The sequence below is a fragment of the Arvicola amphibius genome, chromosome 1, assembly GCF_903992535.2.
Source record: "Arvicola amphibius chromosome 1, mArvAmp1.2, whole genome shotgun sequence".
Classification (NCBI taxonomy): Eukaryota; Metazoa; Chordata; class Mammalia; order Rodentia; family Cricetidae; genus Arvicola; species Arvicola amphibius.
In genome coordinates, this window is record NC_052047.1 from 56,773,590 (window position 1) to 56,795,906 (window position 22,317).

The 22,317-nt window shown below is 45.8% G+C and overlaps 1 protein-coding gene across 1 annotated transcript in view; it reads right to left on the bottom strand.

Annotated features, from left to right (window-relative positions):
• Positions 1–20,023, bottom strand: part of Cc2d2a (coiled-coil and C2 domain containing 2A) — an 80,085-nt gene extending 60,062 nt beyond the window's left edge. The window contains exons 1-6 of the mRNA XM_038312974.1: positions 19,873–20,023; positions 12,108–12,163; positions 9,486–9,569; positions 7,128–7,251; positions 468–556; positions 46–147 (exon numbers count right to left, since the gene is read on the bottom strand). Coding sequence (XP_038168902.1) covers positions 46–147; positions 468–556; positions 7,128–7,251; positions 9,486–9,569; positions 12,108–12,146 — 438 coding nt within the window. The 5' untranslated portion in view covers positions 12,147–12,163; positions 19,873–20,023. The remainder of the gene's footprint in view (positions 1–45; positions 148–467; positions 557–7,127; positions 7,252–9,485; positions 9,570–12,107; positions 12,164–19,872) is intronic.
• Positions 20,024–22,317: the final 2,294 nt, after the last annotated feature.

A 22,317-nucleotide genomic window follows, 5' to 3' on the forward strand; every position in this document is an offset into this window, starting at 1 on the left:
GAACTGCACATCAAAGTAGAAAGATAGAAAGAATCCACGTCTCACCTCTGTGCCAAATTCGGTCTCCGTTTCTCTCTCACTGGAACTGTGCAGGCGCCGGGGCTTAGGGGTGGGGGCATCCCGCAGCAATGCACTTTCTGCCTTAGACTAAAGGCCCAAACAGGAAAGCATTATATATAACATATTATCAGAGAACCTCAGCTGTCCCTGGAATAAAGAAGAGTCAGTAAAACGGCCACATGCTGTCCCACTGTAGGGATCAGAGCAAGGACAATGGCTTAGAACAGGGAAGGCCATTTTCCGCTGTAATTCTCATCCTTGTCAATGCAAAGAATTGTAACATTGAGGGCCTGAAGGACAGATTGAATGGCTCTCAGCTCCACACAATTTGAAGCATACAAAGCAAGCAAAACAAACCCCTGAAAGTAGCAGTCAGTCCTGAAGGGGACATTCACTGTCTCTCTTACCCTTGCGGCCTGAAGCTTCTCCCTCATACGTTCCCTCATGGAAAATTCTGCAAAGCCTGTTCGGGATGCTGAAGGGATGGGAGGTAAGCCTTAAAAAAATAAATAAATAAGCAAATAAATAAATAAATAATACTTTTAAACATTTCCCCCTCAGGAGTGAATTGACTATAAAAAGGGTGTAATTTTGCTCCTAGAGGGCCGCACAAGCAACCAGGCCTCAGTGCTGAAGCCGCTTAGACAGTGGAAGTATATGCCTTTGACAGTGGAAGTATATGCCTTGGCCTCTAGGAGACTGACATGGAGAACTTGGCCCTGCGAGGGACTGTCACGTTGGTTTGACCAAGCCCAGAATGAGTGGCCCCTGAATGTTGAAGGCACACAGACAGTTGCCAACTAAGCCAGCGCTGAACTCCAACATGTTGCTCCTTGGGTGAATGGGGGGCTGATGCGAGGTCATCCCAGGGGTTAATCCTCTCTTCAACTAGAGCAACCTTTGCTAAAGGCTTAGCTATAGCCCTTGGACTGCCAAGGGCTGTCACTGAGACAATGTACATATCACAGATATTACTGAATACAGAGGGGAACCACTTGAACAAGTATACAGCTATTGTGTGTTGGGTATAGTGAATTAGCATGTGAATCTCCACAGCATCCTTGCTGGATTATCCCCAGATCATAACTCCAAGATCAGGGGTTACCATCCCTGGGTATCATTGTTGATGACGACAATGAGGTCATGCATGACAAATGACGGGCTTCCCGTCATTTTCTCACGAACATCTGTTTTTTGTTTTTTGTTTTTCAGTCCACAACAGAATGCTTGTGATTTGGTCCCAGTTCTGTTCTTTGATACCCGACACCATCCTGAGAGAAATACAGGAAATAAGATGGTGCTTGATGCATAGAATGTTAAGTTCATTGGGATAGGAACCTGGAGCAATTAAGTTTGCAGGATTTAGGGGGTGAAGTGAAGGGGAGCCTTTAATGTTCTCCTAAGGAGTCTTGACTCTGTTTCGGTAGGAAGTCTTGAAGCAGGTGTAGAAGAGCAGAATTGAGATCAGTGGTGTTTTTAGAAGCTGCACATGGAGAGCTTCACCTAGCTGCACCAGCTAGGATGTCCCGGTGATATCTTAAGGAGAGAGGGTCAGTGGGAGGGAAGAAGGGAAAGAGAGGGAGAGAGAGGGAGAGAGAGGGAGAGGGAGGAAGAGAGAGGGAGAGGGAGGGAGAGAGAGGGAAAGGGAGGGAGGGAGAGTGAGAGAGAGGGAGAGGGAGGGAGAGAGAGAGGGAGGAAGAGAGAGGGAGAGAACAAGAAGAGAAAAGTAGAGAAGAAGAATATGGAAATCAGTATCTAGGATGCAACTAGTGGTTCTCAACAGCAAGGTCTAGGAACTTTTAGATACAGTAAGTCACAGCCAAACCTACTGAGCAAGTCCAAGCAGCGTGCGCTTAAACTGCACTCTCTCTTGACTAATGGGTCATTACCATTAACCAGATGCAAAAGCATCCACCAAGAGTCTTTCCATCACGCTGCTCACATTCTAGCTAGGGAGGTGACATGTCACCAAGCAGAATTAGGAAATCTTAAAATCCTCTAAGTGTCTTTCCCAGCATAAATTAAAAACAACAACAGCATATCATTCTTAAAGATCAGCAATTGCTAATGATTAAAGGAGAAGGAGGGATGAAATCAGAGAAGCATAGATTTCTTGGGCACTGAAGCCATGTTGTGTGAGTCCTTTGGTTAGTGTTCTCCTCTCTCCGTAGATGCTCCACAGTAACCCAGCCTCACTCCTTCAGGCAACTTTCCGGAGTCTGACCTCAGAAAATCTGCTTCCTGTGTCTGTCTCACTGGGTCTTGAAGACTTTGAAAATGCATGTCTAAAATAAATCATCTATGTCATCTACTCAAAGTTCACTGTATTTTCTTTTCCACCAATACTGAGAAATTGGCTCTGAGGTGATACTTTAATCAGAGAGGCTAGCATGAATGAATAGAAAACAAAAAACAGATGTCAGTGAGAAAGGACTTCTTCACATTTGATCGTTACTCTGTTAAGACACAGGGCAAGGTGGACTCATAAGGGAAGTGCATGCTTTGAAACCGGACGCTTACTTGATTTGCAACTGGTGTGTGATCAATGAAATTGTCAGGACCATATGTAATCTTAGATGAGAAAGTAGGAAGTCAGTAGTTGCACCGCATAGGCACGTGCGTGAGAGGCCATGTGGTCACAGGTATGGGTCTCTCGGTCTCTGAATGTTGTCTGACCTTAACAATATGGGGAGACCTGTGTGCATATTATAGAGAGATGGGGGATCACAGTCAAGCTGAGGCCCTGTGGTGAAGAGTGCTGATGTATATATAGCCAGGACCAATGTGAGGTTTGGGAAGTAGAGAGTCAGGGTAAGAATCACACATTTCCATCTAAGTGGACAGACTCAGTGGGAGGATGTGGACCATCATCTGCTCCGAGTGGTAAGTGAGCATGCACAGTTTGCCAGAACAAGGCCTCAATATAGAGCAGAGTCAACAACAGCAGCAACAACAACAATAACAATTCAATAGGAAATGTGCTGTTTTGGGAAGTAAGGAGAGGACTCTGTTATTCTTTATGGAAAAAGATCAGGAAGAGCTGGGCTTACAGTCTCATGAAGAAGAAGCTAACTCATTCTTTGCCCCCTTTTAGGAGTTCCCTGTGGGCTCTCAGGAACTTGAAGGGGAAGCCTTGCCAATCACCTTGTTTTGTAAGGCGTGTCCCCCTTAGGCTAATATTGACTTATAAAATCTTGTGGGCCTACATCCCGCCGGCTCTTTGTTTTCCTGCACTCCTTGCTGGAACCTTGGATTTGTAAGTTCCCTTTTCTTTCCTTTATTAAAGCTGAATTATATATATATATATATATATATATATATATATATATATATATATATATATTGAAGCTAGTCTGGTGAATCATAACTGCTGAACAACCATGCCCCTTCAGGAACTGCTGCTAGGTTTGTAGTACTGGCTTGAATTACTAAGTCTAAATATAATTAAGTCTATAATCCGAGGTTAAGTCTGTGGGTCCACAGTGATGCAGCTCGCAGTAAGTAGGAACACAGGTCAGCATATGAGATCCGGAACCTGCTCCATCACTTCTCACCGTTAACCCTCCCTAGACCTTGCTTCCTAATCTACTAACAGTGCCCGAGGGTAGGATTACTAAGAAAATTAAATAATACAGCACACGTCAAGACCCTAGCATGGCGCCCACTACACCACTGCCTAGCTCAGAATGTGGTCTGAGGTTCTTAACATTTTCAGATGTATCTGATGGACCTGTTTCTCTACACACCCATCATTCCGTCTGTCCAGAGTAAAAGCATCATATGTTAAGAAGCAATCTCAACAAAATAAAGGACATATAAAAGCCTCAAGGCTGATGCCAAAGTTTTTTTTTTTTTTTTTCTCTATGATCAGGACCAAAGAAAATAGCATTTGCTATTTCAACATAGTCCTGGGACTCATATGCAGAGAAACAAGGCAAGAAAAAGAAATTAAAAAATCACCCAGGTTGGGATGTTACAGTCAAATTACCTTTATTAAGCAATTGCACGATAAAGAAACTCTAATGATTCCACAAAAGACGTTAGAGTCACAACCGAATTCAGCGAAAGTTTCAGAATATAAAACCAACACACAAAAGTCAATGGCATTTGTATATACCAACAACAAACAATTCAAAATGAAATTAAGAAAACAATTCTACTTAGAATACCATCAAAAACTAAGAAATACACTTAGGAGGAAGTCAATGAAGGAAGGAAAGGACTCACACACCCAAAACTGAAATTCTGCTGGAAGAAATTAAAGGTGAGAAAAATAAATGGAAGGACTGTGTGTTTGGGGATTTAAAGGCTCACTGTCATTAAAATGTCAATACTACCCAGTCAGTCTATAGATTTAGCACAATTCTTATGAAAAACACAATGATTTTTGTTTTGCAAAAATAGAAATGTCTACCCTAAAGTACTTAAGGAACACCAGAGGACTGTGAACGGCTAATACAGTTTTAAAAGTGAACGATCTTCAAGGCCTCCCATGTTCTAATTCCAAACTCATTCCAAAGTTAAAGTCAAAACTGCATGGTAGCAGCGCGAAGACAGAAACCTAAACCCATGGAACAGAATGAAGAGCCCAGAAATAAATCCTTGACTATATGGTCAGATGATCCTCAACACATGTGCCAAGACCCTTCGGTAGGAAAGCACCATATTCAACATAGGGAGTTAGGAAAACTTACATCCAAAGATAAAAGAGTGGTACGGGGAGCTGATGGTTCAGCAGGTAAAGGCACCTGCCACCAAGCCTGACAACCTGAGGTCTCGCCCTGGGATCCAGAGCGAAGGGAGAGAACTGGTTCATACAGGCTGTCCTTGGACCTCCACCTGCGCACCAAGGCACAACATGCTCCCCCAGCCATGTAAACAATTTAATTTACTAATAAACAAAAGATGAAATCGTATCCCTACCTAATAAACAAAAAATGAACTCAAAATGGATTATGGCATTGAATTGGGCTGTGAATTCTTGGATAATAACACTAAAAATGCAGGCGTCAACAAGAAAACAATATGTGGAGCTACATCAAGCTTTAAAAGATTCTGTGCCCTGAAGGAGGACACGGCCCACAGAGCGAACACAGCCTGCCATGAGGGAGACTCTGCCCTAGCAGAGTGGTCTTTGCCCAGCAGCTCTCAAGAGTGTGTTCAGGGGGTGAGGTGTGTACTGAAAGAAAAAGCTCCGCTGACAGGACTGTATGTGTTGTGGAGGGGAGAAAGAACTGCTCTAGATGGGAGGTCAAGGAATGTTGCGGGAGCTCCTTCCGCTCTGTCAGCCAATAGCTGCTGAGATACCAGCCCACTGGGGCGTGGTCTCTCTTTTTAAAAAATGCTGCCACTTCCCTCCTGCTCGCGCTCTGGCTTCCGGCTCTGCTTCCAGCGACTAGGCTCCCTTCCTGATTGCGCAGAGGGCTGTTGGCTGGAACGGTGATCTGTAAGTTTTCCCCTTTTAAATAAATAACCATTCTATTAATCATAATTCCAAACTGGTGTGGGATTGTTTGTGACTTACGCCTTCAAAGGAAGGCCTCTCCAGTCCCAGCCCTTCTCTCCACCAGCCTCCTACATCCATAAACCCATGTCCACCTGGGTACCCAAGAAGCATCTCACACTCTGCATCTTTATTCCTGGTTACCGGCCCCTCACACACGTCCTTCCTGCTGTCCTTCTCCTCTGAAGATGGCAGCCCCATTTTCCCAGTTGCTGAGTCAAAGCCATGGAGTCTGCTCTAACTGGGAGCCTTTGTGTTGCATTCAGTGAGAAGAATACGCTTCTGAATTTTCAAGCCACACAATCTATGATATTTAGATAGGGCGGCCCAAGATGACAAAGGCATGTAAGAAAAAGAACAGCTACTTGGCGGTGTGTGTGTGTGTCCATCCTTAGTCTGCTTTTCTGGGATTCCTAGCAGCCCTAATTGCATGTGGCTTCCTTGTGGTTGGAGCCACACCTTTCTTCGGGTTGGACTTAGGTCAGCTGCTTCCACAAGCCTCTAATGTCTAACACTGACTCTACTCCCAGGGCTGCCACAGTACACGAGTGTAAGGACTGGGTAACTGGAAGAACGAAGCACGTTTCCTGTCTAATCCACTTTGCCGGTCATGAGGGAAGGAAGGGCAGTGGTTTTCCCCACTGTGGGCTCACAATGAACGATGCTCACTGCATGACAGGAGCAAATGCCGTGAAGTCCAAGGACTAGCCAAGGCTCTTTTTAAAAAAAATCACATTTACGTATGTATGCGCGTATCCGTGTGTCTGAGTGCAGGTATGCTTTTGCCTCAGTGAACCCATTACAAACCCCAGGTGTCCATACCCCCCTTCCTCTACCTTGTTTGAAACAGGGTCTCGTCATTGTGTGCACATGTGTGTGTGCCAGGCTAGCTGGGCAGTGAGCTTTGAGGGATTCTCCTGTCTCCACCTCCCATAGGAGGTATTACTTAGGAGTATTGGAATTAGAGATATGTGCTGCCATGCATGCCTTTTTCATGGGTTCTGGGGATTTGAACTTGAGTCTTCGCACTTGCACAGCCAAGGGCTTTTCTCACTAAGCCAGCTCCCCAGCCTCCTTGCCATGGTTCCCAGAAGTAGGTTAGTTGCAGGGGCTGAGCGTGAGTGTTGTGAGGGGTTAATAGCCTCAGAAACTGCCCATTCTTCAGTCTGACTGACTCTTGTTCTGCTTCACATGTACATGTGTCTCTGTGTCACTCTCCTTCAAATTCTAAAATATCTGATTATCTCTGCTAGTTCTACGTCGGTTACTGCTGTCTACTTTTCCTGGTTATAGTGGAACTCCCTAACTGCATGTCTTCTAGTCTGATGCCACCCTAGAAACTGAGCCACAGAGTTACAGCAAAACAGTTGGAGCCCCCTAAAAGAGGGGATTCCAAAACTCAGTCTCTGAGAATGACTACATTCCTATTGTTTTGTCCTATTTGGGGAGCCTTACCCCTGGTCATATGTAATAACAATACCCTCAGTGAAGCCCCATATTGCTCAATGCTGAGTCTGTGGTCGGCAGTTAATAACCACCAGCTGAAAGCAAGCAAGATACTCACTCCGAGGCCCCCGCCGGGCTGTCAAGCTCAGGAGGTTGGTTTCAGGTTCTTCCTCCACCATCTCTGGTTGGCCACTGCCTTGGAATTTGTCTGACACCATTTCCTCAGGGGTAGTGGCAGGTGGCTGTGAAGAGATGAGAGGAGTCTGAGATGCCTGCGCTTCATTAGCTCAGCCCTTTCTTAAGATGCGGTGGGGTCACCACAGAAGGGCCGGGCTTTAGTACTTTCTGTGATGCTGTTCACTGTTGTTCAGGTCTCTGTTACCAGTCTGAGCGGTTACTAGGGGGCTTTTCACCATAGCCTCATGGTACCCCAAATAAGACAATGATTGTCACATTTGCTGGGAAGAAAGACATACATCTATGCAGGGAATCACAACAGATCACTTCATCTCCAACCCCATATCGACAGCAAAGAACCATCCAAGTGGCATTGGCTAATCTGGGCTGAAACTGTTTCCACACTGGGTGCCCCTGAGAATATCTTGTGTTGTTTTCCTCAAGTCTTGAGGAAGCAGAGCTGGTAAGGATGCTTCTGTGCCAGGCAGACTAAAGCTCACAGTCAGCTCAGCCTGGCTACGAGTCCTGGGCAAGCATACACCTCCCTTCTCTGTAAAAGCATTGTTATGCAGTGGGGATTGCAGCACTCCACTCTTTCTGTACAACCATTGCTATGCTTGGGGGATTGCAGCACGGAGGTTCACATGGAAATAGAGCACTCAAAAGGATGGGGTCTTCTGAATAAAGCCATAGCAGGGATCAAGGCTCTTGAGCAGATTAAACAAACACAAGGATGCCTTGCAAAGTTGACTTACAAAACTCAGCCACTGAGAGAGTTACGACGTTGCCTATGGCTTCCTCCTGTTTGGTCCAAAGATGCTAGGCGCCTTTATCTTTGGTCATTATCTGCTCACTAAGTGGCTCTAAAGTACTTTTTATCTAACACCACAGGGTCCCCTGCCCAGGGCTGCGGAGCAACAAACAGGTTGAACCTCAGCTAAAAGCTTCAGGACGCAATGTGGCTGAGTGTTCCTAAGTCTTGGTGTCCCTAGTCTCCTAGAGTGGGCAGCTGTGCTCTGGCAGCTCTTCTCAGCCCCCTGCGCCTTCCCCCATGGCTGCACTCAGCCTGCAGAAAAGGCAGATGGAGCTTTTGTCTTCTCCGCTTTCCCTAGTGGAAACGCGTGCAGAGTTCCGAGGAGCTGGCAGGAAGGTTCCTCCCTGACTCTCCCAGTCCCCTCTCCACCTCCCAGGTCTACTCTCCCTCTCCTGGCAGTCTCATCATGTGATTGCTAGCTCAAAATGGCGCTCCCTTTCCCTCCCTCCCAGGCTCCAGGCAATCCCTGTCTACAACAGCCCCTTTCTTGCCTTTCTTCTTCAGGACGGCAGTTCCTTAATAAGGGAACTGAATTACCTTGCAGGGATGCTTCCAGCGAAGGAGGCGGGAAACTCCTGCGGAGAGGTGGGGGAGAAATGGCTGCAGGCTGGGGAGACAGGAGTTAACTGTGAATTTGGGACTTGGGGTAGAAGAAAAAAAGGAGTCTCTTAAGATTTGTGATCCTGCACTGCCATCTGCTGCCCGCCACAGTCTATGACCATCAGTGGCAGGACTCTAACTACTTTCCTTCCTAGACTCTGGAGAGACAAGGAAACACATATACAAAAAAAAAAAAAAAAAAAAAAAAAAAAAAAAAAAAATCCGAAACAAAGAAACAACAACAACAAAAACAGACAAAAGCTCTTAATACGGGTATAGCCTTAATTGGAGCATCATCTCCCTACATAAGTCCAACAGAGTCCCACACATTAGACCTACATCCCTGCCTCAGTTTCCAGGAGTGAGCCAAGAGCTGGAGCCCGTGGGAGGGATGGGTTTTTTTTGTGGTAGATTTCTAGTTAAGTTTCTATTGCTGCGACCAAGAACACCTTGAAGAAGAAAGAGTTTATTTCCCCCTACACTTCCAGGTGACAGATCATCTATCTCTGAGGGAAGTCATTGCAGGAACCCGAAGCCAGGAATAGAAGCAGAGACCATGGAGGGATACTGCTTACCGATTACTGCCAGGGTCATGCTCACCTACCCTTTTCATAAAGCCCAGACTTACCTACCTAGGGATGACACTAGGTAGGTAAGTCTGTCCACAGTGGGCTGGACTGTTCTACATCAATTATTAATCAAGAAAATATTCCACAGACATCCCATGAGCCATTTCCTTGATTGAGGTTCCCTCTTCCCACAAGTGTCCCACAAGTGTTACTGGGGAATCTGTGTGGCTTCCCAGAGGGGCAGGCAGACTGCCCATCAGTGATATGTATCAATAATATTCTACATAGACTGATGCAGTTTCTCATCATTTCTTACCTTTTTTTTCCTCTGTTGTCTTTGGACCTTTGAATTCTTCTTCCGTCTTCCCACCTCTGCATCCACATCATCGCCGGTGAACTCCTTTGTCAAAACACAAAGAGAAGAAGAGACTCTTCAGGTAGTTTACCCCTGAAACTCTATCCTCCAGCACCCACTACCATGGGGTTGAGCAAAGGGACAGTTAACAACATCTAAGGTCACCCACCACCACATTTTCTCAAAGTAGGCTGGCTCTGGGGGACTTCCATGCTAACTGAGACATTGTTCACACGATGGTGGTAAAGCTCCCATTGTTATTGTTGCAAGTGCTCATTCACGCTTTGAACATCTATTGAGCACTTACTGTATACCAGGTCCTGGGGCTACAGTGTGTACACTCAGTGTGGTCCCCACTGCCATTCTAGGAGAGGCGACTATCAAGGGGAACTTCCAAGACAGATGGAGAGGTGGGGACAGGCAGTGGATTCATGTTTGAGGTTTCATTCGCTGCTCCCCAGGTTAAGATGCAGGAAAGGACTGTAGGTTGAATTAGCAGGAGTTTTAACTCGCAGGGAATTTGGGGAGCTCTTTTGGGGAGGGAAAAGTGGGACCATTGCTTTCTTTTCTCACATTGTGCGGCATACATTCTAGACCTAAGAGGTCAGAGCCAAAATCTCTGAGGTGTTCAGACTTTAACGTTCCCTGTTGTGCAGCTTTATAAATGTTGGCATCAGCCCTTCTGAGTGAATGAGAAACTGCAAGACGGCTGAATGTATAGTAAGCACCTGCCATCCCTGCCCTCGGTAGCTGAGGTGGGAAGATCAGGATAGCCTGGGCTATGTAGGAAGCTGAAGGCCAGCCCGAGTTACAAAGTGAGGTAACTCAATAAAAAACGAATAGACAACAGAAACATCAAGGCTCTTGCTGCCTCGCCGAATCCACCGAGGCACAATTGGAACGCAGAGCTTGAATGTTAATGGTGTAAAGCTTCATAGAGACCTGAGGCAGAGGGCTGACCCACGTCCCTATTCATCCCCTTCCTCCTTGGCTATTGGGGTTAGGGAAGACACAGAGGTCAGTTCCAGAGGAGGGAGCCAAGAAATCCCAGCCAGAGAATGGGCTTGGCTTGGGCTTTTGGTTTTGTGATAAGCTCTGTCTACCTGGAGTTCGGAGCAGAGGCTCCATCCTCACTCCTCTTCCTAGACTGGCTGGCGAAGGACCACTCTTAGCTCAGAGATTCCCTGAGAGGATGACAATGTGGTGGGCAGGCGTGGCTCAAAGTCTAATTCTTAGTTTTCTTTGACTTGAACACACCATTGAGAAGTTTAGGTCATTTGTTTTCTACCAATGGACAGAGTCCAGTAAGAGTTATGTGAGGCTCAAATGCAAGCCCATGGTCATGGCTTTCCTCACTGCTGGATGAATGAACAACAGACAGAGGTGTGTGTAGCTCACAAGCATGTGATAACTTGCTTAAAGTTAATCTGTATGGTTTTGTTAACTGTGCCATCAGGGGCCTGGAGAGATGGACCAGATGGTTAAGAATACTGGCTGCTCTTATAGGGGACCCGTTTCTTACAGGTTTAGTTCCCAGCATCTACACTATGCTCACACCTGTCTGTAACTCCAGTTCCAGGGGTTCCGACACCCTCACACCTACGTGTGTGCAATGCACAGAAAATAGAAATTAAAACAAAAAGTACCTGCAGGCTTTGTTTTCTGTATTCTCAACCCCATAATCCCCAATCCAAGAGGGGGGGAGTTACGGTTTGGAGGGACACTCTGGCCTCTGCTAAATGGGCTGCGGTCTCCACTGTAGGTGGCTTCCCTTGCCTGGTCTGAGTTTTTATACACAGGGAGTCAGAAAAGACAAGACCGTAGGGACAGGCTGTTATTCATAACTTACAATGATCAGAAATGGCTACATTTATTAGACTAGTGTTCTCTGAGCTGTGCCCAGGAGCGGACAGTGAGAACTGCTGTGTGCTGGATTCCTGAAATGGTGACAAAATTTCCAGAACATTCAGGTAGAGGCGAGACCGCAGGCTATGCAGGGCTGTGTAGCCTTCATCATCTGCCTCTTTCCCCAACAAAGGCCGATAAAGAACGCTTGGAGTGCTTGTTCTGGCATATGTTAAGTTAAACTAACGTTGGCAAAAGCATGCCTCTGTACTTGGTGGATGTAAAAAAAAATTTTTAATTTGGTATTCAAATGAACTGAAATCTAGCTGAGAGTGTGTGTTTCTAACAGATAGTTCTGTCTTGGAGAATCCAAGCACATGGCTGTTCCTAGTCAGCCACAGGCCAGCAAACAATTAGACAGACATGTCCCAACAAGGCAACTCTGAGTTGCGGTCAAGCCAGCTTTCCTGGGACCTCACTTCTGATGAAGGCTCTGGAACCCGGCAGGCAGCTGGAAGTGCCATCTCTGCCTGAATGTTTTAGAACTCTCGTGGCCATTCATGAATCCAGCAACTGTGCAGAGCACAGCTCCCCCACAGCTCTTCAGGTTCTCAGAACTATCTCATCTGTCTAAACTGAGTTTGAAGAATTGCCTTTAACACGTGTAATAAATGCTTGTTGCCAGACTGAACTTCCTTACCCACAAAGGGCCCCAAGGGGAGAGAGGCCGGGACTTACCTCTGAAATTATTTTTACTTTTTCTTCCTTGGGATTCATCTTGGCTGTGATGGTTTCTGAGAAAGAACAAGGAAGAGGTCAGGCATTGTGAGATCATCCTTGTCTCTCGCTGTTGATGCAGGCAGACTGAAGCTTATGCACTAACTAGACTGAGCTGTTCACAACAAGCATGGCAAGCCCCAGGAATGGGGATGTAAGAGAAGGAGGCGCTAGCCCTCTGCCCCTGGTACACCCAGGTGGGCAGACAGAGACCCTAGCTGAAGTCAGCTTCAAAGGACCATCTCTGACTTTCTTCTCTTCTTGGCCTCTCAGTCTCAATTTTTAATCGCCTTCTCATGTCAAGGAGCAGAGGGGTGACATGAGAGAAGGCGCCAAATCCTCTCCCTTCCTGCAACCCCCACTGGGTCACAGCGCTCCTCCGCTTCCGCTTCCGCTTCCGCTTGCTACTGTGCTGTGCTGTTGGTCTCTGTCTTCACCTAGCTCAGCTCCTGGCAATCAGTGAGTCCCACTGCATCCCTCCCCAGGACTATGATCTTGTAATCCCCCATCCCAACCCTGCTGCCTAGACAGCCATTTCTTCCTGCTCTGTAGGTTCATTCCTACCAGGGTTCAAAATAACCTGACTTTTCCTTACACAAAAGTGTCTTCTCTCCATTACACTTCTCTTGTAGCTGTTGCTCCATTATTCAGCCTTTCTAGGAACACACCAAAAACACTCCCCCTTTCTCAATCTTTATTTTTCTGAGTGTCTAATACACCCTGTGCCTACTCTTGCTGGGGTCTATTTGTCGGATGGCCAGTTCTCTTCTTCACGTACTGAACGTACAGATATGCTGTCAAAGCACTTTCTTCATCCAGCCTCTAAAATCAGTTCCTTTCCAGCGTTCATGCCACTCACCAGCTGCTCCTTCTCAGGCACCTTGGCTGGTTTCTCGTCTCCCCAGCATCGAATGCTGGAGTGTTTGGCTCAGCCTGTTCTCACTCCCCTGGCTGTCTTATCTTAACTCTTGGCCTGGAATACCATATGCACATGGATCTTTCCCACATTGACACTCTGAGTCTAGACGCATCCACAGAATGCTAGGATCCAGTCTGTGATGGTGTCAGGGTTACCTTCCTTGACCCTGATTGAAGCTGTTGGCCTCTGCTTATGAGTCTGTGCTACAGTCTTTCCATTCTACCAAGAACTAGAACCCCTGCAGCCATCCTTAGCTGTTTTCATCCTCCTATGATACAGCGTACCTGTCATTATTTCTATGTCAACTTGACTAGATCAAGGAATACTTAAAAAACTGAGAAGTGGCTGTTCTGTGTAGTTTTGTTTGTTTGCTTGTTTGTTTTACTCTTTGGGGGGGGCTGTTATTCTTTTGGCCCTTTAAGGGGCAAGCCATGCCCACTTCCAGTGACCCCTGACCTCTCGCCGCCATATTGGATCTCTCTTTTCCTGTCCCTTCTTGGCGTGCGCCTCTCTCTCTCTCTCTCTCTCTCTCTCTCTCTCTCTCTCTCTCTCTCTCTCTCTCCTCCTTCTTTCCCTACTCTCTCTCTCTCTCCTCTAAGTAATAAATATCCCATTCTATGCCTGCCTACTGTGTCTATGTGCCTTTTACCCACCGCCTGCTTGGGTGGCTCTCCAAACCCGCCACAAGCTGTGTCTCCCTGGTCGCCACATGGTAGGATTAGCCCACCCGGCATGAGCCACCATTCGTGAACCACCAGGGATCCTGGGTGACCCACTGGACCCACTGCCACCTGCCGGGCTTGCGGCTGCTCTGTGAGGGATCTTGTAAGCATTTTTTAAAAAAACATTTTAGGGGCTACCACCCAGCTTCCAGATAAATTCACAAAGACTTATCCTTATTTATGAATGCCAGACTTTAACTTGTTTCAGTCAGTTTTTCTAACTTAAATTATCCCATTTCTCTTTAACTATGTTTTGCCTCTGGGCTTTTTTATCTTTATTCTATATATCTTTCTTTCCTTCTTATTCCATGGCTGGCTGCATGGCTGGGTGCTTGACCCCGTACTCTTCCTCTCTTTCTCCTTTTCTTGATCCTTGTTCTTTGAGCCTAGATTTCTCTTTCTATCTAGTCTCTCTGCATCCTAGTCCCACCTATCCCTCTCCTACCCAGCTATTGGTGGTTCAGTTCTTTATTAGACTTATCAGGTGTTTTAGGCAGGCAAAGTAGCAGCTTAACAGAGTTAAACAAATGCAACATAAAAGAATACAACACGTCTTTGCAAATATTAAATTAAACAAACATTCCACAGCATAAAAGGATATAACACATCTTAAACTAATATTTCACAACAATTCTTTGTGTCTGGGAGCATCTTTCCAAAGTTACATTGGTTTTTGAGTCTGAATGGACCAGGTGAGAAGAGTCACTTTCAAAATGAGGGGCACCAAATAATTATCCATGACCCCAAAAGAACAAACACAAAAGGAGAATGAGCTTATATCACAACCCCTAACAGCCAGGATTCTTCTATCTTCTCACATCAAGGCCCTCTCTCCTTAGGACACCAGAACTCACCCTAGCCCCCAATTGTAGTGATATTTTGTTTGTGCTATAACAATTAAAGCTTTCCTAAGAATTAAAGTATGGAGAGAGTCACAAGTTAGCCATAGAGTCCAGGCAGAGGTGGCACACACATTTAATCCCAATACTGGGGATGCAGAGGCAGGTGGATCTCTGTGAGTTCAAGGTCACCCTGGGCTACACTAGATTGATCTTGTCTCAAAGAGTAATAGAGCCAGGTGGTGGTAACTCACACCTCTAATCTCAGTACTTGGGAGTCACATTCATTTAGTCTCAATAATAGGGAGGAGGAGACAGGAAGGGATGTGGCTGAATGGAGAGAGGAATATAAGGCTGGAAGAGACAGGAACTCGGTGTATTCAGTCTGAGGATTCCTAGAGACAGGATTGCCCATTTGGTCTAAGGATTCAGTAGAGGTAAGAACTAGTGGCTGGCTGTTCTACTTCTCTGATCCTTCAGCATTTACTCCTACATCTGACTCAGGATTTTTATTATTAAGACCAACTAGAATTCACATTACATAACCCTGTATACCCTCATCTCAGACTTTTGGCCTTAAACTTACACCTTTGGTTTTCCTGTGTCAGGAGCCATAAGACTGGAGCTGTCCTACCCTATCAACATGCAAGGTCCCCAGCCTGCAGATTGCTCACCGAGGGACTTCACAGTCTCCAGAGTCATAGGAGACAATTCCCCAGTAGATTTCTACTCCTGGGAGACCATGCTAATTCAGCATCCCATTTCCCAGAAATCTGCCAGCTTTCTAGTAGTATCCAGCACTATCCTTGAAGACCTCTGCCTCCAACCAACACTGTGGTTAAGTCAAGTGCCTCTCCCCTGTCTCCCCTGCAGACTGCCCTGGGAGCCTCCTGACTCTCCTGCTCCACAAACGGCTCAGCTACAGTAGTCATGGAAGCCAGGTTGAATGATTGAAATTAGGTAGGATCATGACATTCCGCCACTCGCAGTCCTCCAGTGACTTTTCTTTGCCTACTGAGGGAAATCCAACACTCCCCCCCCCATGTGTGTGTGTCTGTCTGTCCTTCATCTTCACACACACATACACACAGACACACACACACACACACACACACACACACACACCAGAGTTCCCTAGGGTCTCTGGTAATAGTTCACTTTCAGGGGGGTCTTTCCTAACAGTTCTTCCTACAACGACTTTCCATTGTATTATGGACCTGCCAAGAACTTGGTGAGTGCCCTACAATGACTTCTTTCTCTATAATACCTATGGCCAGTCTGCTTTGGGAACTGTACATCAGGGTCTCCCATTGCTGTTAGAGTTCCAGGAGACAGGAACTGTGCTTTGTTTGATGCTTATCCTCAGAGCATCTGTGCACCCCATTCAGTGCATGTATATTTGTCTAAGAGACCCTCAGTTACTATGAGTCCATTCTCATGGCACATTCTGGAGTGCTTCAGAGCTTCCCTAAAATGCTGTGAAGATTAAATGAGAGACGATGAGGAGAAATATTAGCCACAGGACTGACAAATCTTAAGCGTTTCTTGATCCTATGAGAGACAAATCTTAGCTGCCCTGGGCCAGTTAAGCAGCTCACCCAGATGTCCAAGGTTTTGCTGACCGGCCCAGGGAATTAGCATATTCATTAAAACAAATGATCTGCTAGTCAGTTGTCTTCCAGACAGACTGCTCAGAACTTTCTAGCGGGAGGGAAAAGATAAAAACATCAGGCCCAGTGATTGGGTGGGGGGTACTGGAAGGGGCAGGAAACTTACTAGGAGTGCGGACAGACAGTACACCTCTGGCAGACACTAATGGTCCTTAGGAACTGGAAACAAAGAATGTGAAGTGTTTTAGTAATTGGAAAATGAACTCTCCAAAAATTAAGAAAAAAGTCATACACAGAAGAAAAAAGTAGAAGTGGCAAATGAGAAATGCAACGGACTTGTTTTCTCTCTCCCCGTTCTTTCCCGATCATTACCTTCGAATGAGTTTTGAAGGAAACCGAATGACACCCAAATTTATCTTTCTTATGAACACTGCTGCTCAGAAAAGATGAATAAACACGACTCAGCTTTAATAAGCCCCTGTCATCAGCATTTGCCTTGGCCACTTGTTAATACATTCCATGACAATATCAAAATAAGAGCCCTGGTTTGCAGAAGCAGAGCTTTGCAGTCTTTCTACACATGCATTCTGTTCGTTCCCAGGGAACGGCTCTCAGTAGGGCACACGGCAATGCGGATTCTAGGAACGGAGAATTTGACAGGTTATGCCATGCGCTCCAAGTCACAGTTTTCAAATCTGACATGTAGAGTCTGACCTGGGCACTTGGTGAGTCCAAGTTCTCCAGTCCCAGGCATCACCCTCTTTGACCTAAGTCTTACTAAACAAGGTACCCATCACTGTTGTATACTAGGCTCCTTGTTGTAAAAATCCTTGCAAACGCAAAGCCACAGATACCGCAGCAGTGAGGGGTGGTGTAGACGTTGCCAGGCCTATAATCTGTTTTACACAGTACGAAAAAGCAACACGTTGTTAAAGGAGAGTACTCACACTGTTATCTGACCATGGACTGTCCGTCTCTAAAGTCACCCAGAGTCACATCCAGGACTCTGTAGTGACCCTGCAGGATGCAGAGAACTGAGAGAAAGAGGCATCTCTCAATCAAAGCCGTCCCAAGGATGGTGCATTATTATTTTTTTTTTTTACAAAGAAATTAAGGTTTCAAATAGTGAGGGCTTTGTAAAAAACAAAAAACAAAAACAAAACACTGGCTTCAGAGTTTCCTCTTCTCACCAGTGTGAGATCTTGGAACAACACTGTCAACTCTGTAAAGTCCCAGCCATACCTCCTATCTCAAGGGGTGAGGGGTTATTACCGGCTCCATACTAAGAAGATTGTAATCCAGTGCCCGTCACAGACCAGACTCTCTATGTTGGTAGGTTTTATAAATTTATTATTAAGAATGTTGCCAGAGTTAGGGTCAGAATCTGGACCTTGGCAACCCTAATAAGATAGGCTTGGCCACCACCCCTGCCCCCAGTAAGCCAAATAAAGAGACAAATAATGAAAAAAAATCAGAGAAGGGGAATTTATTCAGTATAGCAACATTAGGACGTGAAGCAAGTCTGCCTTCTGGGGTCCTGATATGAAATTTAGGTTTGAATAGACTGTACCAGGAGCCACACATAGCTACGCAGTCCTGGTCAAGATGTGGTCCTGCCCATCACTGACCCATCTGGCCCCACTCTCTTCTGAGAGGTGGCTGACAAACTGTCAGAACTTCTTAGAGAGAAGTTCTCCTTCAAAATGGTACCAGAACCCGGGCCTTTTCCTTTTCTCATTGTGAGACCCTGATGCAATCCACTTCTTCTTAGAGTCCATTGTGTTAATTGTCCGACAGCTGAAGGGAGAGCAGTGGTTCTCAGCCTTCCTAATGCTGTGACCCTTTAATACATGTTGTAGTGACCCCCAACTGTAAGATTGTTTTTGTTGCTACTTCCTAACTGTAACTTAGTTAAGAATTGTAATGTAAATATGTGTCTTCCAATGGTCTTTGGTGACCCCTGTTTAACCCTCAAAGGGTGTCGCAGCCCACAGGTTGAGAACCAATGCTTTAGTTTTTGTTTTTTAACCAGGATGGTCATAAGAACTGGATGGGAAAGCATGACTGGGAGGGAAAGTGGGAGGAAGGGATAAAGAGGGGAGAAAGGAGCTTGGGGACAGAGAAGAATGTAAGAAAAACCTTAGGGTATTGATGCCCCACTCCCCTTATTCTCCTTAAGTTTTGTTTTCAAGCTGTAGCAGCAGCCACAACCAGATCTCATTTATCCTTCCTCTAGGCCCAGGCTGCCTTCTGCCTGCCTGCCTGCCTGCCTTCCTTCCTTCCTTCCTTCCTTCCTTCCTTCCTTCCTTCCTTCCTTCTTTCCTTCCTTCCTTCCTTCCTTTCTTTCTTTCTTTCTTTCTTTCTTTCTTTCTTTCTTTCTTTCTTTCTGTGTGTATGTGTGTGTGTGCCCATTTAAAGTGTGTCTGGAACCTCTGGCCCCTCCTATCCATGCTCACTTTCTCTTCAGAGACAAGAGACTTTTCCTACCCAAAGCTGGGAAATCTCATGAGCTGCCATATGCTGTCTTTTATGATCACTTGCATAACAACAAATTATCCTAGCCAGTGGCTAGAATACTATACTTCTCAAGTACAGGTTAACGGCATAGCTGTGTGTAGTCACTTAATCAGAGGGTTATGACACCGTTCGCTGCAGCGGGCAGGTTGGTACACAGGCTATGCTCTATGGCAGAGCAGTAAACTGGGAGCGAGGGAAGTTCCTCTCTGGACTCAGTCCTGTTGTTCATCAAGCTCTAGCCTGTTTTACAAATCTCCTTTTGTATTAGCTTACAGGGCTCTCATGATCTGTTCATGCATCTGCTTCCCCAGCAAACTCCCAGCATTGAACCTGGTCTAAGTCATGTTGGCATAAGGTAAAGTTGAATTCATCCTCCACTGCATTATTTTTTTCCACTGCATTATTGACGCTCAATGAAAACTCAAATGAATGACTCTGTAAATGAACTCTAGGTCAAATATCTATCTAGTTCGATCTATCTATCTATGTATATATCTATGTATACATATACAAACATCTCTTCTATCCACCCCTCTCTCTATATATCATACTGGCACTACACTTATTTGCAGAAACATTTATAGAAAATGCAATAGCAGACATGTATTCCCCACTAGATTTTATTACTTTCTCATCGCACCTCTTTGCAAAGAAGAAAGCAATCATTTTAACTGACAGCCTGTAGATTTTTCTTGGAGCTTGGCAGTCCTCAGCCCTGTGGTTCAGCTCTTTCTCCAATACTAAGTGAAGTTTGCAGCATTGAGTACTCCCCACCCACGCCTTTGAAAGGGTCTAAACCAAAAGCCTGAAAGCAACATGCAGCCAGTGTTTAGCAGCACACTGGCCAGAGAGGGTGGCGCTACTTCTCCATGAACTGGCTGGTATTTCCGCTGCAAGCCAGACACCAGACAGCTGCAGAAATCAAAGCTGTTGCCCACAGCGCCCCTACTTTCCATTCAGAAAGCAAAACTACAAGCAAAAGGAGAGTCTCTAAAGTTACAATGCATTCAATCCGCTCCCATGGCACCCAGGGAGGGGCTGGTCTCCAAGCCGGAACTGCAAGGAGGAGAAAGCAGGATACTGGGACTGTGGCTCGGGTTCCGTTAGAAACTGATTTACCTTAATCCACTCTACGAAACGCAGTTTGCGGATTCCATTTTCTGGAATTGGAGGGATGTGATGAGAGACCTCTCAGTCAAGCCAGGGAATCTTTCAGGAATGAGCGAAGAGGTGTGCTGGGGGTAATTGAGGTTGCTCCCTGGGAAGCGGCAGCCAAGTCTCAGGACAAAAACACCAACTTAGCAACGCGTTCCCAAGGAAGGTCACTAGGCGGCTCTCTTTTTTTCCTTTTAAAGTGACAGTTCGCTTATAATTTCTTGGAATAGGCACTTGTTGGGCAAGCAGAGGAAAGCTGAACCGAGACAAAGGAAAAGTCATTGCTAAGCTGGGCAGAGAGGATGCAGGCTCTCAGTGTGGTGCCTTGCCTCACTGGGTTGCATGGCATTTTAGGTGAAGGACAGAAGGTGTTTACAAGCAGAACGATTTAGTATCACAGCGGTCCATGCTGCGTGGAGGAGATGCTGAAGCCAGCAGCCATGACATCACTGTGGAGGGGCATTAGGGTTCCTGATGAGTCTGGATGCGTGCTGACTGCGCATGGAAGCTGAACGCGCCCACGAGCCTTACTTCCCTGGTTCTGAGGAATCGTCACTACAAATGGCCTAGTAGGGATATAAACATAATGGCTCAAAAAAGCAAAAGAAATAGGAGAAAAGGCAAAGCAGAGAGAAGAGTAGCGAGCGGACGGAGAGCCTCCACAGACAAGGGCAGAATCTGACATTCTTTAGAGATAGGGTCCTTATGGAGTGTTCTGGCCAGTTTTATGTCAACATTACACAAATTTGAGTCTTCAGAGTGGAGGAAACCTCAATTGAGAGAATGCCTCTCTAAGATCAGGCTGTAGGTAAGCATGTAGGGCATTTTCTTAATGATGGATTGATGGGGGAGGGAACAGCCCATTGTGGGTGATGCTATCCCTAGGCTGATGGTCCTGGTTCCCATAAGAAAGCAAGCTGAGCAAGCCATGAAGAGCAAACAAGTAGGCAATACTCCTCTACCCTCTGCATCAGCTCCTGTCCTGTTTAAGTTCCTGTCCTGACTTCCTTCAATGATGAATAGTTGTGATATGGAAGTCTAAGCCGAATAAACCCTTTCCTCCCCAAGTTGTTTTGGTGGCGGTGTTTCTTCACAGCAACAGTAATCCTGACTAAGACACGGAGACAAAGGAGTTAAAGTGGGGTCATTAGGGTGGAATTAATTCACAACAAATGTGTTCCCCCCGCCCCATAAAAGGAGGGCATTGGGATACAGAGATAGACATTTGTAACAGGAAGTGAATGAGAAAACACAAGCTGTTCACCCTGGGGCTGCCCAAAGCTACTCCATCAGCAGAGAACCGATTCTCCTTCAGCTCTCAGGAGGAACAAACCCGGGCAGTACCTGATTTAGGACCTATCTATAAAACTGTGAGACAGGGAGTTCAAGCCACCTGGCATGTGATAGTTTGTGACAGCCTCCCCTGTCAGATGCCAAGGAAGTGGAAAGAGAAGGGTGTGGGAGTAAAGCCCCGGGAAGACTTGGACGTTTATGTGTGTCTTCAGAGGGAAGGGACCATTGAGCACTACTGTGACAACATGGAACTTGCATATATCAGTTTGTGCTCTGCAGGTGACGGAAAATTCTTCTGAGAAATACAGAGCTATAGACTTGTTCTATGCATTTTAACTGTCTATTCTTGCCACCTCTCATCTTTTAGGAATGTCTCAAATGACACATTTTAAAAAGTAGTCTCAGGCTTGGGTGTCTCCAAAAAAATCTTTATTTTGGTGGGTGGGGAACAAACCATCAAATAACAGCTCATCGTGATCACAGATGACCTCTGCTCATAATACAAAATTAGACAACACACCCGGAAACTCCCCAGCAGAAAAACAAAACAAAACAAAACAACACAGAGTGCCTTAGACACCAAGAATTTCTGATAATACAATGGTCAGAAAGAAGGCAGAAAACGAAATAACCGGTTGTTGACGAACAAGAAGAAGATCTGAGACCACAAAAGGAGAGGAACTCACCATAAAGATACAGGCAGATTTGCAAAGAGCAACGCAGGAGTTTTAGAAGTGACTGATAAATGTCATGGATATTTTAAGGAGCAAAAAGCGTGTTCAGTTAGGGATGATGGAGCCGAAGGAAAGATTAATGATATGGAAGAAAGGTTCAATAATTAACATATTGCACAGAGCAACAGAAAACAGGAAGAATGGATAAAGGAGCGAGAAGTGGAAGTGGTCCAAGTGGTCCGCCATATCAAGGGTAGTCCTGGAGAAGAGGAGCTAGAAGGAAGTGGAATGCTAAATCCTATGACTGAGGACCCATCATCAGCTTTATCAACAGTTCCATATTCCAATTTCCTTATCTGTCAAATGGGGTTAACAAAGTCTGTGCCAGGTATGGTGGCTGACACCTACAACGTTAGCATGTGGGAGACTGAGACAGGAGGAT